Source organism: Erigeron canadensis, chromosome 1, assembly GCF_010389155.1.
Source record: "Erigeron canadensis isolate Cc75 chromosome 1, C_canadensis_v1, whole genome shotgun sequence".
Taxonomy (NCBI): Eukaryota; Viridiplantae; Streptophyta; class Magnoliopsida; order Asterales; family Asteraceae; genus Erigeron; species Erigeron canadensis.
Window position 1 is genome coordinate 12,776,602 of NC_057761.1, and position 18,087 is coordinate 12,794,688.

The window sequence follows — 18,087 nt, forward strand, 5'->3', positions numbered from 1 at the left end:
TTTCTTGATCGAACTTGTCTTTGAATAAACAATCATCTTGGAGCATTTGATCCTTTGATCAACTTATTCTAGCTCCCCCTCAAACAAACATTACTTTCTTGGAGCAAATTATCAACTAAACGAATTATCTTCAAGTTTCTTGCTGCCCCTCGAACAAACAATCATTTCGGAGCATATTTAACAAATCATAAGTTTTCTTTTGCTCCCCCAAAAATGAACAATCTCTTCAAAGCATAAACGAACTTAACTATCTAAGTAACCACCATTTAATCTCAAACTCTTCTTATCAACAAACAATGGTCATTTTACCAACAAATATTTCAACTATCAACCATGTACATCATCTTGAATATACTTGATCTTGAATCAATCCTTTAACTTTCTAAAAAGCAAACTCTTAACTTAGCACAATAATTATTCACTCTCTTCACCTAAACTAACGATCCTTTGAACATCCAAACACAACAATCATCCTCGAACAAATTCTACAAACTAAATTCTACCTATATCCTTGAACTCTATCTATCAATCATATAATCATTTCTCCCCCTTATGATGAAAATGTGAAATGGTTTCATCATACAATAATGATTGATGGCATAAACGGTAGATCACAACAAACAATATTCAACCAAATTAACCCTACCCAATTCCCAATGAACCTATTGCTGAACTAGAATGTAAGGTTGCATTTTTTGAAAAACAATTTTTATATGGTGTTTGTGTTCTTTGTGTTTGTGTGAAGAGAAATGAAATCCGGATAAAAATGATCCGTTACTATTTTTAGGACTTCCCATTATCATCGAGAAATGCACAAAGCTTATCTCTAGATGGTTCGGTCTATGGCTTTTCAACCGATAGATTCCTTTAAAGAACGTAATTCATGGTCAGTGTCACAAAAGCGTTCGATAACCTTTCTATCCTTAAAGAATTTTGGGAAAATAAATACGAGGTCACTTAGACTTCTCGTTTACTCAACAAAATCATAAAATGAAAATGTGAGACCTACGTTCAACGTTGGAAAAGATGTTAGCATTGGTAGGATTTCCATTCGATCATTGTGAAATACCAAAACTATGATATCACTACGAACGTTCCGGCAATATCACAAAGATATGCAATGTCACAAAGACATATAAAGACTCAGTGTCCTAGTCAAAGAAAATATATATCAAGTACGCTCTAGACTCGACAGTGATCAAATGAAGTCGGGGACTGGAGCAGAGTGTCTCCCTTTTTCAATATCAACGTCTTCCAAATGAAGAGTCGATAGAAATGTGAAAATCTCCGTGAGAATAAAAAAAGCATTTGTTAAGAAACACTTGAGTGGTTAGGTAAAGATGTGCATTGCTTCACTGGGTCCATGAAGTCTTCTTCAATATCGATAAATAAACAAATGAAATCCAATAGAAACGTGTTTACCCAGCTGTTTGAGAATTTTGGGGAGGGCTTTTGTTTCTTTTAGCCCTTTCTCACATCATATCACCATAACCTCTCAATTTTAGACGACTCCCTCATGTCCTATTTGCACAAATATCATCACACTCATATACCCTCACAATCTAGAATTGAGAATATAACTCCGGGGTTAGATCTCATCGGCGATGACAAGATCATGGAGTTTATATGAGTGGCCTAAACTCTCGTATGCAAATCTAACACCGAACTTCAATAAAATGATTGAAAATGGTTTGAAAAACATCCAAAAGTGTTAGAAAATGGAAAATGGTTTGAAAAACATTCAAAAGTTTTGGTTTAATAAACAAACTGCCAATAAATATATGCATGATTTGAACAAATTGTTTTGCATATAAAGGGTGAGTAAAATGATTGTAAGCTGCTCACAAACATTAAAAATGAGACTATAAAGGCAGTACACAAAGGCGTTCGATGCCTTGCATCTCATCCTAATACTTTGTGAGTAACTAAAAGACAAAGTAGATAAAATGATAAAAATAGAAAATCTTTTTGGATCTTTCAAAAAAATAAGAAAATGAAAAAATTTCTGGATTTGAGATAAAATGATGTGTGTATAGCCCACTTTTTCATAAAATATGCAACCATAATTAATTGTATCACCTCATCTTGTTGATGATGAAAATTTTAGCTACTCATGTTAAGACAATTAAAACTAACAATTATAAAATAAATAAAATCCATAGTAATAATAATTGTGTAGTAATATAGTCTTGCTACTAAATAATAAAGACAATAAGTAAAAAGAAGAGAAGTCGAAAGAGAAACTTATTGGATGTTGAGATGATGAAGTCGAAGAAAACAAAGCCTAAAGGATTTTGCGGCTGCTCCACTTTCTCGTCCAAATCCCTAAACTAACTTGCTTCCGACCCCCTAACTCTCGCATTAATTGCAATAATATATATATACTGATATGTTGTCGGTGTTTGATGACAACGGACTTCACAAGTCTTCAACTTTCCATATTTCCTTTCTCATCTTTCTTTCCAAAATCCAAACCAACCGACCTCTTTTTTTTAATGTTGGGCCGAACCTACCTTTTAGATCTTCTTTCTTTTTTTTTTTTTTGTTAAATCTCACGGCCCACATTGGGCTTTTTGTTTCTCCTGCCATTTCACATCATACTAAAAGCAAATATTATGATATATCTATTTTGCCATTTAGTTCATATAAATTGCTTCCAGCCAAGATCCACATGACAAGATTGAGTCTAGCTTATATTTCTTGTTACCCATTTTAGTCCATAATGTTTAGCAGCAGCCCACGTGAGTTTTAGTAACAAAAGCCAATCCTTGATTTCTTGGTCCAAGTACGCGACTTTCATCATTTCAGCTCCAATCTTCAGTTTCTCCATTAATTGTCTTAATTCAACCCATTTTTGACATATTTTATCGTATAGACCTATAATAAGATAAAAGCACATATTCAGCATAAAGGTCTATAAAAATATACATAAACTAACTATAAAAGAAATGATATCGCGTACAATAAATATATATAAAATAGGCGATATCAAATTCCCCTACACTTAAGCTTTGCTTGACCTCAAGCAAAATAAAATTTTAAATCAACAAACAATCCTTTGGTTCAAGATCGCAAAAACATGACAATAATCAAAAGAAGCTAAAGCATGAAAGTTAGAAAACAATTTAGAGTGGTTAAGCAATTTAATCTTAAATGAAAAACCGAAATGTTTGACAATATTTGAATGATCCACAAGCCTCGAAAACACGACTAAGCACTTTAATCAAATGAAAGAAGAACATCTCAACTAACTTTCTCCAATTAACAAACTATTCGGTTGAGATATTGTATCAATCACTCGAAGCCTAGTCGTGATGCATATATTTTAACCATAAGCTTGTAATAGAATCGTCCCTATGTCGCCATGGTGCAAGCACCATATAATGTCTATCAAAAGAGGTAATTAAACGGTTGTAACATACAAATCTGAAGGTTTACAAGGGTAGTTAACAATGTGTATGGAAAGTTAGGGATATAATTGGTGTTAAAAGGAAATAACACAACAATTAACAAATTTTTACATATAGTCTAGTCCTACACAACACATATCACTAGTTGCCATCTATCCATAACCCAAAAGACGTTCTCCTGACTCTACTCCCCCAATAGACCGAATAAAACCGACAACATTGTGGTGTATGACCTTCAAAACGACTTTTAACCACCATTACATACCATTATTAACTCTTCCGCACATGCCATCTTCAAATGAAAAGTTTAATCAATCTAAGAACCTTTTAGTTGGTTTAAACAAACGTACCAACTAAAACACCAATCTTTAAACAATTGTTGGTTTAATTTAACTTACCAACTTCCTTTGATTTGACAGTCCAAGTTCGTTTTTTCTTCTTTTCTCTTTTTTTTTTCATTTTTTCTGTTTTTCAATTCTTTTTATTCTTTCTCTTTTTTTTAATAAACTACTTTTACCCTGCCTAATTGGTACTCCCTTTTTATAACTTTGAAATACTATGACAAATCATAACTCTTACTAATTAGAACAATCTAGACTTACTCCATAATTATGCCGAAATCAATATACCCCCATCAAAAGGAAACATACCAACCCGACACAATCACGACAACCCCAAATCATTCAACTAGTATAGGCAACTAATGATCAACCAAGGATTTCGACTATCGGTATGGTGAGGAAAAGTTCACATATTTAAGTGGATTTAACACAAACGAAAAGGTTAGGCTCAACAAGTTTTCTAAGTGTATCTTGCACTAAAAATGAGTGCAAATAAGGGTTTAACAAAAGAAATTCACTAACCAATATGATTAGCTACTTAAACACATGCATACAAACATGGTTAAACAATGATGACATAAACAAAGGGTGAATAAACAAAGAAAAATGGTTTAATCCTAGATTTACCTTTTTATCATCTAGCAAACTACAGGACGATCAACTAAGACAAATTCTAGAATCAACGCAATCACCGGCACACTCATATCAAAGAAAGAAATAAACGGAAGTGGAAAATCAACCTCAAACTTGCACGTCATAGTTCAGATTAGAGACCCTTACTTCCTGATAAATCCAAAAGCCTAAGAGAGGGACAAATTTACAAGGCTAATAATTCCAAAACCGTACACCTATCATACTAAAAATGAAGCAAGATCTCACATATTTGGTGTTTTGGGATAGAGTGTGCTAGTCATATAATCAATCCAGAAGGAATTTGCCTAATTAATCATTCAAAACACATTTCACAAATTAAAATTTTTGACCAAAGGAAATATAGTTCAATTACTTACTAAATATAATTAAATCTATATGACAAAGTAATTAAACTACAAGGACAAGCAAGCAAAAACTCAAAGTTATCTCCTGATCGAGCTTGTGTAGGTAGATGTGAGCATTCGGGCTTCTTTCTTTTTTTTTTTAAGCTACCAAATAACCCAGCTTTTTCCTATTTACCTCTCCCCCCACACTTGAGTTGTACATTGCCCTCAATGTACAATAAACTAATTAAAACTAGGAAAATAGGAAAAAGAAAACAAAATAGTAAAAGAACTGAGAAACTTCTCGGGTTTAATGTGTGCTCCAAATGGTCGGTTGATTCCAAATATAAGCAATAAACTTTATCTCAACCGCGTTTAACTCCTTTCTTATCTCTAGAACACACTCAACAAACACATCAAACATACCAAAATAAAAGTAAAAGAAAAACTAAAAGCTAAAAATATTACTAAAAATTCTAAATACGAAAAATAAACAAACTAAACTAAAAATTAAAATCTTTTTGGATTTTTTTTTTCAATTTTTTTGGATTTTTCAATTTTTTTCAATTTTTTTGGATTTTTTTAAAATTTAAAAAAAAATGACATTTAAGCTAGAAAAAATAAATAAATAAATAATAAATAAAATTACCTAACCTCGGGTTGCCTCCCGGAAGCGCTAATTTTTGTTCGAGTCATTAGCTTGACTCCAACGTTATTTACTAAAAATAAGAGTAACTTCCCTCACACTTAAGTTAAAATGGGGGTAAAAGTAGTGATACGTACCTCCAAACAATAAAATACCTAACCAAAAATGGAAAGCGACATCAGTTTGAATAGTCGGAGACATGTCTTGATGAACCACACCTATAGGCTTCTGATAATGATGGAAATCCATAGAATCATCTTCTTTTGAATCAACTTTCATCATGGACAATGATAGTAATTCAGCCTCTTGAGCCTCTTGCGCTATTATCTTACTTAGAATATCTTCTGGCTCCATAAATTCCTTCAAAAATTCTTACATACTAAAGTCACCAAGATCTGAATGTGAATGAGACAATTGTGGTCCCTCCAGCTTCCAATTCTTGCTATCTTGTACTTGAACGTCCAGTGATACTTTCTTTATAGTCGACATAAGCTTGGTCCCCATGGTCGGGGTGGTTACTACCTTTTCATCCCATATGATTTTAAGCGTGTCCTCCAATCTATCTTCATCCCATATGGTTCCCATAGATAATACTAAGCCTGTAAAACAAACACTAGCTATACCCGTGAAAAGCAAAGATGGTAAACAAAATAACTAAATAAAACTAAAAAAAAAATTTAAGACTAAACTACGCTAAACTAATAAAGCAAGTAACTTTCTCGTAAATAAATACAAAAAAGGATCAAACTACAAATCTCAAACTAAACTCCTAAAAACAGTCCCCGACAGCGGCGCCAAAAACTTGATGTGTAAAATCTAGTCTTAAATTTATAAACAAGAAATACCCTAGAACTAACTACTACACACTCTCGGGCAGTGGACCCGTTCGTATGCAATATAGTTTAAAGATAAGTTCAGGATCGAACACAGGGACTGATTAAGAGTAAGCGAGTTTAATGCAGTTTAAAAAAAGAGTTTTGGATTTGAAGGACTCCCATCACCTTGGTTTTGAAAGCAGTTAGTTAATTTGAAAAAGATAGTAATTTCGTAGAATTAATTGAAAAGAGAAATTTTAATATCAATATTAATTAAAAGATCATCTACTTCGACTCCATGACACGACTTATTTAGGTTGCACTTAAGTTAAAACAAATTCAATATATTGATTTAATAACGAGGTTAGACAAAGAACTCACTAGTTGGTCACCTAGCTTATTACCCTATCCGAACCCATTAATCAATTGTTCAATCCCTAAGTTCCGGTAACCACCTTCCCTATCAAGACCTACTAAATTGACTAATTTTATTTGTTATTGCAAACAATTTCGTCTACCGATTTTACCAAACCGTTAACACTTTAAATTCTATTATCTATTGTCGTTTATTATCTTGTTACAACAAGTCAACACCTATTAATTGTATCCAATTAACTAGAACAATGTACTCCTAAACGTAGATACCTCTAAATCATTCATACATTATCAACAAATCAACAGATAAGAGCACAAGAACTCAAAACATTAAGATTACAACAAAACGTATAAATATCAACTTGAATTCATAAAATATGCAACCATAATTAATTGTATCACCTCATCTTGGTAGATGATGAAAAATTTAGCTACTCATGTTAAGACAATTAAAACTAAACAATTATAAAATAAATAAAATCCATAATAATAATAATTGTGTAGTAATATAGTCTTGCTACTAAAGAATAAAGACAATAAGTAAAAAGAAGCGCAGTCGAAGGAGAAACTTATTGAATGTTGAGATGATGAAGTCGAACAAAACAAAGCCTAAAGGATTTTGCGGTTGCTCCACTTTCTCGTCCAATTCCCTAAACTAACTTGCTTCCGACCCCCTAACTCTCGCATTAATTGCAATAATATATATATTGATATGTTGTCGGTGTTTGATGACAACCGACTTCACAAGTCTTCAACTTTCCATATTCCCTTTCTCGTCTTTCTTTCCAAAATCCAAACCAAACGACCTCTTTTTTTTTTAATGTTGGGCCGAACCTACCTTTTAGAAGATCTTTCTTTCTTTTTTTTTTTTGTTGAATCTCACGGCCCACATTGGGCTTTTTCTTTCTCCTGCCATTTCACATGATACTAAAAGCAAATATTATGATATATCTATTTTGCCATTTAGTTCATATAAATTGCTTCCAGCCAAGATCCACATGACAAGATTGAGTCTAGCTTATATTTCTTGTTACCCATTTTAGTCCATAATGTTTAGCAGCAGCCCACGTGAGTTTTAGTAACAAAAGCCAATCCTTGATTTCTTGGTCCAAGTATGTGATTTTTATCATTTCAGCTCCAATCTTCAGTTTCTCCACTAATTGTCTTAATTCAACCCATTTTTGACATATTTTATCGTATAGACCTATAATAAGATAAAAACACATATTAAGCATAAAGGTCTATAAAAATATACATAAACTAACTATAAAAGAAATGATATCGCGTAAAATAAATATATATAAAATAGGAGATATCACCTGCTCCGAAGAAGAAGACTGTTATAAGGTTGAAGGTTAAGAAGAAAACTGCAGCTAGTGGAATAGTTGGAACCAAAGAAACTCCAGAAGTGATAAGTAGGGCTCTTGGACAAAGGTCTAGGAGACTAGTTGAAACACCTGCAGAGTCAGTGATGCCAAGAAGATCTCAAAAGACGACTGTTAATCTTGAAAGACCGTCTACAACTCATAGAATGAGGGATTCGGTGCCTAATACCGAACCAAGAACTGAAGCGACTACACGTCAAGTTCCTATCTTACCACCAGTGTTTGGTATGGCTGACATGAAAGGAAAGATGACGGTGTTAGAGGCTAGACTTAATGGTTTGTTTGGTAATTTGGAGAAACAGAAGAAGAACCATGAGAAAGAAATGCAGAAAAAGGAAAAGGAGGTTGAGATGTTAAAGAAAGCTCTTGATGATGAGAGGAAGAGTCATCAAGATTTTATTAACACTCTCATGTCCAACTTTGACACGGTTCGTCTGGAGGCTACTAAGGAAGAGAAGCTGACTACTCAATCCAAAACTGGATTAGTTAGGGTAGCTGAACAAATGAAAAAGATTGCTAATGTCATGCTAGATGGTGTGATGCAATCTGATTTGAATGGCTTAGTTGAGAAGTTTTTGGTTGAGAAGCAGTTACTACCGGATCTAGGCTATAAGGGTGATGAGCTTTCAAAGAAGAAAGATGACGATTCAAATCAAGACCCGGATGCAGCAAAGGATAGGGGAAATGCTAATCAAGAAGATCTGACCAAGGCAATAGAGTCATTGACTGAGATTGCAGTTGATATGGTAGGGTCTTCCAGGACAACCGAAACTGCAAGGGAAGAGGGTGAAGTGATCTATGGTGATGAAGGTTGGATGGACTTCGCAGAGATCGAAGTGCCAGTTACAGCTTCAAGGCTTGTGGATAAGGATAGTCAGCGCAAAGGGTTTAGTATTGATGACTTTCGAGCCAAGCTAGATAGGATGGACACTACAAATCAAGTCCAAGATCCAGAAGCTCAAGTTGCTCAAGAACCAATTGGCATGAATCTTGATGAGCAACAACCAGAGTCAAATGCTAAATCAGGATGGTGGTTGCATAGTAAGGCTGAGCTTGAGGCAATGCATAGACCTGTTAAGTATAAAGATAAGATCTAGGGTGAAAAAGTTGAAGCCTATGCTACCAATGCTGTATCAAGAATCGTGAGTTTTCATTGGGATAACGAGATAAATTATCTGATTATCAGGAGAACAGACGGTGTGCAGTATTTGGAGATGTCCACAGAAGCCATCAACTCTCTTGCTGATGTTGACTTCAGGTGTTTGGCTAAGCTAGAACTAATTAATCCTAGTGGATATGAAAGGGCAGACTATATTGCCAGGTCGATTGCAAATGACATCAAGATCAGGGATTCTACAAAGAGAAAATATCATCCACGGGAGGGCAAGACAGTCAAGGATAAGTCAAGAATAGATCTGAAGACAAAAGAGCCCATGATTACTTTGAAGGATAAGTTTTCCAAAGAAGTTCCCTTGAAGAAATTTGGGAAGGATTTGTTGGATAATATAGAGGGTTGGTATTTCGATAGTAAGACATATGAAGCTGTGATGTACGATTGTAGTTACCATGAGAATTTGAGGATTTATGAGCCTTTGCATCTAGTGAACTTCTGTCGGAAAGATCTGCTGAAGCTGAACAGTGTTAATATTTGGATTCCAAAAGATTTTCAGGGTCCAGCGTTGCGATATAGGAATGCAGTGAGTTTGTGCTTGAAAATTGACCTACACTCGGACTGTGATTTCTATAAGGCTGTAGATGCTTCGGAAGAGGTTCAGAAGAAGAAGAAGAAGGTTGATAAACGAAAGCAGAAGAAGTAGATTGACAAAGACGAGACGAAGACATTTATTTTAACGTCTAGAAGCTATTGCCAAGGGGGAGTCTGTAAATGCACGTTTATGTCAATAGCAGTCTAGATTGTTTGGACTTATATTGTAATATGTCTTTGTCATTGTAATTGTCATTAATGAACTTTGTATTATGCATAGAATACTAGATTAAGTTTAAGTATTGAATGTATAGTTAATCTTCTTAAGAGGGATTACGACCTCGTAATTGAAGGGACAATTACGAGGTGGCATATAGGAAATACGACCTCGTATTTGCAGGGTCAAATACAAGGCAGAGACACAATTACGACCTCGTAAAGGTGTCGGCCTGGGTCTGAAATATGAGCTTGACTCGCTGAAGCCCATGTCGAGTTTTCTATATATATACAGAACCCTAACAGGGATTAGGGTTGAACATTTGTCGAATATTCAATCATTCTTGTGCCGGTTAATAGGTCAAAGGTCGTTCCGCTAGCCCGAAGAAGATCTGCGAGACAGCAAATGATCTAGGGGCTTTCGTTGTGAATCACCACTTTATAGAGAGGGATTCCGCACATCTGGATAACGGGATCAAACTATTAACGATCCGCGTCAAAGGTACTTACAAAGTTAAACCCTAAATTAGTTTCAACAAAAGGTTATTTTCCTTTTGTTTTGGTTAGAGTTGAAATTCAAGAAACCCTAAGAAGGGATTTCGAATTCGACTTATTTCTTCTAAAAAAGGTCTCAGGTTCGAGTCTTGAGTTTTTCTTCTCAAGATATTTTTCATGATGAAGGTTGGAGGTCCAAGTTAAAATTTTTCTCCAACAAATCTGAATCGAAACTAACCTTCCAAAATAAATAAAAGGCGATGAAAATTTCAACAAGTCGATTTTGCTTTGACATTCCTTGTCTCGAACACCAAGAAGTGGTAGAGACATTGTAATCAAAGATGAAAAAAATCTTTCTCTATCCTTGTTTGTTTAAAATAAAATTGAAACCTATATGAAAAAATGTTTTATTTAGTAAGAGCATTAGTAAGTGAGGGTAGTTGAAACATATAGGTGAAATAACTACGTAAATATGGTGAATGGTTGTGGAGGGTACCTGAAAGGTTAAGGTGAAAGGAGGTAGATGAAACTCTTCTCTTAGGGTGAAAGTAGAGTGTGGGTCAATTTTTTTATTTGTATATTAGATATTGTATTTTGATTAAACGTTTTGTCAATTATTGTGGTGTATTAAATTTGAAGATGAATGATTAAAAGGAAAAAGAGAAGTTGAATGTGATGAGAAGACGATGTTGTATGGCAGAAAAAAATGTAAGTAAAAAAGTAAACGGTTAAAGATGTTCTAATACCAGCATGGGAAAAAAATGTTTTACCATTTACAAGTAATTATTTTAATTTTATTTACTTTGACACATTGGTCACTTTGTCAGTAACATGTATCACCTAAACTGGATAAATATTTAAAGCAATTGAACAAAATGTCCAAATTCTGAACATAGCACTTTATGTAGTTCGAGCAAATACATAGTACATATTCAACGTAACACAACATATGTAGATACATACTAATTAAGTCTTCATGTGTTAGTTTGTGCGTATAAGTTTTATTCAATAGAATGTATGAGTCAACTTTATAAATAAAAAGTATCAAATGATGAGAGTGATCGATATGGTTTTTACGTCATAAGCACCGGTAAATGTCCATTGAAGGTTTAATAAGAAAATTATATCTTTTAAGGCAGTAATAGAAAGAGTACCTTCGATCTCTAGGATTCATCATAAATAAAGTACCTCAGTAGGAAAATTATGAGCATAACATAGTGATTTTTATGTAATAAAATTAAACTCACATAAGTAAAAAAAAAATTCAATCAATAGTATTCATCAAAATCTACAAATAAGGGTTTAGATGAAGACGAAAACTGAACATCAGGAGGATTTCAATTTTCAAACATGATTAATATATTACTAAAAATATAAAAGTATTTTGAATGGGTAAGATTGAAGGATGGAATGAATTTCAACGGTCAAGATGAGAAATTAATTTTATTTTTTCTCTCAGTTCTACCAACAATATATATATATTACATATATATAAAATGTTGAATACCATGACATATTTTGATTTGATGTGTACAATGTTATACTATACAACTTATATGTATGAATGTATTAAACTTGTACATGATTTTTTTTTTCTGTTAAATATAATTTGTTAATAGTTCTTTTAAAACTATAGAATGATGATATCTTAATTTTATTAAATCTCTTTTTCAATCTTATTTCTTGATCTTTTCAAATTTCTTTAAATTTGAAGAATACTTTTTGTATTAATATAAATAATTTATAATATAAATCGTTGTAGAAATTCTGACGATACTAGTTATTTTGCCTTAGCAAGGTTTATTAATAGACAAAGTTATTCGACTAAGTAGTTATTAGATTCTATAGGCGATCTATTACAAGGTCCTTACTTTATAGTTCAAATCCAGCATTGTAAAAAAGATGTTTGGCAATTGGCATTATACGACAAAAAATAAAATCGTGTATGGATCATCAATGTTTTATTTTTTCTATTATTTTTTTATTTTTTAGAAAAACCGTTTAACTAGTAATAGAAAACCGTAACTAGTTTGATGTTTGTTATAAATAGTGTCCCTTTAAGTCAACAGTTGGAATGTTTTTACTGACAGAAGTCAAATACTTTCGAAGATTTCTCTATATCACAAACCATACATTCGAAGGTGATCGAACTAGTTAACAGATTATTTAAGTACAAACACCACCAACAATTTCAATAACACGACATATTTTCTAAAGTTAACAGATTATATGATATTCAAGAGTTCTTGAACTAAGTTGCGACTTTTTTTGCACACCCAAAGATTATCTCATATTTGATGCTGCACTTGAGATTGCTGCAGCCACGACCATCTTTCTTCTTTCAGCGACTTTCAGTCTAGGTGATCTTGGTTTTGTGACTCCTCTTGATGACCTGTAACATTTGAAATGCCAACAGTTATGGCAAAATGTAAAACACTTTGAGTTATCTATACTAGTTAAAACATCATACTTTTTGGGTAAGAAAGGTTTGTTGAAATTGGGCACAGGCCTCGCATGAGGAACCAAAGTCCTTCTTAGTTGTTTCAAAGCTTTCTCTTCCTCCATCTGCACATAAAATTTAATTAAGTTGAATTATCACAATTGCAACAGTTTCACTAATAGAAAGTGTGATATATACCATCTTTGCGGATTCTGCCTCGTCTCTATATCTCTTGTACATCATCTCTTTCTCTTTGACTTTTTGGTCAAACTCAGCTCTATCGACAGCTCGGTGTTCTACAAGTAGATTGAACTCCTGAATCTCTGTAAGAGGTCTACGAACTTTCTCAGGAACAGGAATAGGATCCCTGAAAATTTGACTAAAAGTCAGCATAATTTGGAATGAATAGACATCTCAACAGATCTTATTATTGATGGAAAAAAACATTTTCTTACTTCTTTAATATTGGTTGAGCCTTGAACATTCTCAACCTCGCATCTTTTTCCTCCAACCTCCTCCTTTCTTCCATTTCTCGTTGAATTTCTTCTTCATGTCTTGCCAAACTCTCTAACTGAAAGGGTTCTGGCTTGGTGCACTGTTTGGGCTCCGGTTTTGGAGGAAACTACACACATAGAAGAAATTACTTGCATCTGATTTCATCAGTTACTAATTGTCGAAATGAAAAAGAAGAAGCTTGCATACCACTGGGTAATCAGTAGTATATGGATATGGGGTGGCTTTGGGTATCCTAGCCTGCTCATCTTCAATTTGCTTATTAATAACTTCCATCACAAATCTCTTTTCTTTCTCTGCTCCTCTTTCCTCAGTTTTCAGATGGAAAGGATTGGGTGCAGTGTTCCTAAGAAATGGTCTCTGTTTGTTGGTCTCTGAGGTCTCTGAGTACAATGAAAGCTGTAAAAGAATAAAAAAAAAAGCAAGTCATTAGTAGATTACATTACAAGGGGGGACATAATAATTCCAAATCCCTACCAACCTTGTCAAACACGTCAGCAACATTCGGCATTGGAGCTGGAATTCTTCTATCAATTGCAAAGTGAAATTCTTGAGGAATGGTAACTTGTCTCTTTTTGTTACAAAACAGACCCAACTCGCCTTTACTCTCGAATATCTACATTAACAAAGTTAATGAGGTGAAGTACTGCAAAGCATAATCTAAAGTGGGTGTTTGTGTTCATATTGTATATGTATATACCTTCTTGTTCAAAGGCCTGGCCTTAAACTTGGGAGCTTTCTCAAGTTCTTCTTTCTCAAGTTCCTCAGTACTTTTAATCTTAGGAGGTCTTGCTCTTAATAATGTCTGTAAAGTGGGTGTCTTGGGTGTTGTAAGATGAGGCCTCCATTGGTGAATCTGCAATAAAAACTACCATTAGACAAATATAATACTAATGTGAAAAATATGTCTAATTCCAATTCTGAGTCCATTACATGAGGGGCTCCTTCTGTTGAGGCAACCGTTGATGTTTCTGCATTTTGATTAGCCCTTTCCATTGTTTCCAAATGAAATTCATGGAACTCAGGTAGCTGAGGTGTACTTCTTTTCATTGCAGGCAATGTTGGAGCGTCAAGTATCTGTTAAAAAATTTGATTTCAACAAAAACACACTTTGATTTTTGATAACATAATCTGCAAAAATAACATACCTTTCTGTTGACTGGACGGGCCTTAAACTTTGGAATCTTGGCCATCATTTCTTCTTCAATCTCTGTTGAACTCTTGAGTTTTACAGAACGAACACGTTGAGAAGTTTCAAATGAAGGTTCCTTTGGCCTGGTCAATGTCAATTTCGGCTTCTTTGGAATCACTTGGCTAGCTCCCTAAAAAGACATACCGTTGATAAGAAATGAACAAGTGCTTGAAACAAATTTATTAATAAGATAACATTATCAAAATTTACATTTGAGATTGAAGAAGGACGAGGAGGCAGATTCATATCCCTTGTGCCAGATTGAAACTTTTTCATCATTTCAGCCATTGAAACAAACGGAACGGACGTTGTTGGCTCACGAACATACATCTTCACATTGGAATAAAATAATTAAAGTTTGCATCAAAATAAAACAATTAGAATTCACAAGCTTCACACAAACCTTTCTTTCCTCCTTTCGGGATCTTGATGGGGTAGCTAAGCTGGAGTTGCTCCCATTAACAACACCAGATCTTTCTTTGTGGTGGAAGGTTTGTGATTTGATGTTCAAAATCTGAAATTTTTAAATATTATTAAATTATATGTATTGAGAGCACAACTGTAACCATAAACAAGACATCTACCTGTCTTTTCTTTCCATCTTCAAGTTTCTGCCTCTTTATGGCTTGGTGTTCTTGAGCAAGATTGGGAGTAGCAGCTACCATATTTAAAGATTGAATTGGACCCTTTCTGACAACAGCTGGTGTTTTAATGCCTTCGGGTTGTAATTGATTTTTCGATTTGAGTACTGATGGATTCTTGACTGTACTAGCAATCCTTCTTGCTGTTTGTTGCTTCTTTGACTCTGTTTGCGGCACATTCTTATACATTTGAGAGTCCATTATCTGCGGTTTAGGAGTACTTGTTGGTGCTGCTTCCTGAGAAGGGTATGTGCTTTTTGTCGTCTTACTTTTATCAACAATTGCAGAAGTTCCTACTGTGTCTTGAGGCGAATAAACATATATCTTCATTTGTTTATTGTTGTTTTCTTTTTTGGAGGCAATTGCTTCCTTATTCTCAGTAGTATCATTCTCGGTCTTTTCAGCAGTATTATTCTCAGTCTTTTCATTGCTTTTGTTTAGAAAGAAAACGAGACACTAGTAAATACATGTACGTATATAATCAAAATTGATAAAATTAGAGGTGGCAAAATGGCCGGGTAGTTGGGTTTGGATCAAAACGGCAAGCCTCAACCTGGTCTTAGTCGAAATAGGCCATGTTAGCAATGATTAATGTAAAAAGGTATAGAAAGATAACTAGAGTCAAATTGTTGTTGCCTATGCTAAAATTATGAGAGAAGATCTGTTTGGCATTTGGGTGGTTAAAGTTGCATAAAGAAGAGATATAATATATACCTTTGTTTCTCTGGTCCTGAATTGATGTTGATAGATGAAGTTGTTGATTCAGAATCCTGCAAAATCAGCAAAACGATTTCAATTTGTATATACAAACCAGTTAAGTGTAAATCAAGGTTGGCTAGTTGGTTATATATTACCATGTGAGAATTTTCAGATTGTGTAAAATCACAAAGGCTCTCCATCTCAAGTGCTCTTGTAGTCTTGACCTTATGCATAAAAGCTAAACGAGGAACCAAAAATAGACTAAGCACACCATCATATCAATATATGAAACTTCCATTTATAACCAAGAACAGCAGATCACATATATTACCTTGTGAGAAGTTTCAGATATTTTTAACTTATAATAAAGATTAAAGAACGATTAGTAATGGAAACCCGAATACCCAATTCATAAAGGGAAGCTAAAGAAGGAACAAAAACTAGACTAATCAAGAACAGCATATCAGATTTTTATATATAATCAAAAACGACTACTAACGAAAACCTGGATACCTAATTCCTTTAGGGAAGATAAAGAAAGAACCAAAAATAGACCATCATCAATACATAAAATTGAATTCCATTCACAGAAATCAAGAAAAGCAGATCAGACTTTGTAATTTACAATCGAAAACTACTAGCAAGGTAAACCCAAATACCTAATTCCTTTCATCAATATATATTAAAATAGATATCCAGGCACAGAACCAACAAATCAAATCAAGAATAGCAGATCAGACCTTTAGCATATAATCGAAACGACTAGTAACGAAAACCCGAATACCCAATTCCTAAAGGGAAAGAGGAAGAAACGTACGTGAAGGGGCGTAAGTGAGGGCCGTATCGAACCAAAGCTGTGCGTGAAGAATCTGGTCTTGAGTTTCTCCTTGAATGAAATCAAAGAATCTGGGTGCCGAGAATTCGTAATCTGGATCAACAACATTAGTAGTCACATCCTCCATCATTCTTCTTTATTGATATCAGATACAGACTGAATTATATTATTATTATTATTATTATTATTATTTATTATTATTAGATCTAGGGTTTGAGATTTGAAAGTGTGGAGGGATGATGAATGAATGAATATAAGGGAGGGAATTTGGGGGAAGCAAGAAGAAGTAAGATATAACGTTCCGATATCTCTCTTTCTCTTCTTCAACGGTCGGATTTCTTTTATTCTTATTTCTATTTTTCTTATTTCAAATAATACAGAGAAAGAGAGAGTATGTAATAATACAACCGCTTTCTACAACGGCTAGTTTTTGCATTGTTTCCATACTTAGTTGCTGTCTTTTCCTGCCAAACAAAATGCACAGATTATGCGTAAAATATTTCCACACTATAGGGTGTTTGGGATTGAATTATGAAAGAGATTTTTAGATTTTCACGTTTTGTAGACATAAAAAAATTTTAGTTTTTTGTGTTTGGGTAAAAAAAATAAAATCAAAAAGCTAATATTTTGCTTCTACAATATTGCAAAACGCTATTTCCCATAAGTAACTTCCCCTACTGCACAAAAACACGGTTTTCTAAAATCTTAATTCCGCCACAAAATTCACTTCAATACCCTTTGAAGACCTTGTATCTACCCTTTAATATTCATATCTTTCTTCTTCTTCTTCTTAATACAATTGCTCTGTTGTTTTTATTCAATTTTGTCACTTGCAAAATTTGGTAAGGCAATTGGTTTTTAATTACTCAGGGGGTTTTTGGTTCGCAGAATCCAAGGAATTTGATAGAATTGGAATCTAAATTTCATTCCATATCCTGTTTGGTTGAGAGAATGGAATTCGAATTCCATTCCATTAGTTGTTTGGTTCATATGGAATTGGATTGCTTCAAATTCCTTCATATGATGGAATTGAAGATTCTAGTTTGAAATTCCTTTGGAATTTAAATTTTGATAAAACTAAATCTTTTTTAATTATTTTTTAGTTATTAAAATTGTTATAATATATTTCAAAACTATATTTATTATCATTATGATTACTGTTCAAATTATTTATAAACCTATAATTATTAATATTAATACATTATTAATATTATTGTTAATAATTACTTCGTGTTAATTAAAAATTGTTCAAAATTTTATAAAAAAGTATTAATACTTATAAAGTTTATTACCACTTATTAAAGTAATTTTTTATATAAAAATCTAATTTTAGCATGTAAAGTTTAATATTATTTAAAAAAATTATTATTTTATACAAAAAAATAATATATACAATTTTTAT

General features: G+C 33.4%; 1 protein-coding gene across 1 annotated transcript; it reads right to left on the reverse strand.

The window, feature by feature from the left end:
• Nucleotides 1–12,463: 12,463 nt before the first annotated feature.
• On the reverse strand, nucleotides 12,464–16,914 carry LOC122584218 (protein TPX2). Its single transcript, XM_043756437.1, has 15 exons — nucleotides 16,668–16,914; nucleotides 16,006–16,088; nucleotides 15,866–15,921; nucleotides 15,095–15,581; nucleotides 14,914–15,024; nucleotides 14,721–14,840; nucleotides 14,467–14,640; nucleotides 14,252–14,395; nucleotides 14,019–14,174; nucleotides 13,800–13,934; nucleotides 13,508–13,717; nucleotides 13,261–13,427; nucleotides 13,004–13,172; nucleotides 12,836–12,930; nucleotides 12,464–12,757 (listed from the first exon to the last, which is right to left on the reverse strand). The coding sequence occupies exons 1-15, from the start codon at nucleotides 16,813–16,815 to the stop codon at nucleotides 12,649–12,651; spliced, it is 2,364 nt and encodes a 787-aa protein (XP_043612372.1). The 5' UTR covers nucleotides 16,816–16,914; the 3' UTR covers nucleotides 12,464–12,648.
• Nucleotides 16,915–18,087: the final 1,173 nt, after the last annotated feature.

Excerpts from the sequence above, each read along its gene's own strand:
- LOC122584218 (XM_043756437.1), bottom strand. The coding sequence starts at position 16,815 with ATGATGGAGGATGTGACTACTAATGTTGTTGATCCAGATTACGAATTC. Across the intron at positions 15,582-15,865 it reads TCAGGACCAGAGAAACAAAG|CAATGAAAAGACTGAGAATA; the intron begins GTATATATTATA and ends TCTAAACAAAAG. Across the intron at positions 14,641-14,720 it reads GTCCTTCTTCAATCTCAAAT|GGAGCTAGCCAAGTGATTCC; the intron begins GTAAATTTTGAT and ends ATGTCTTTTTAG.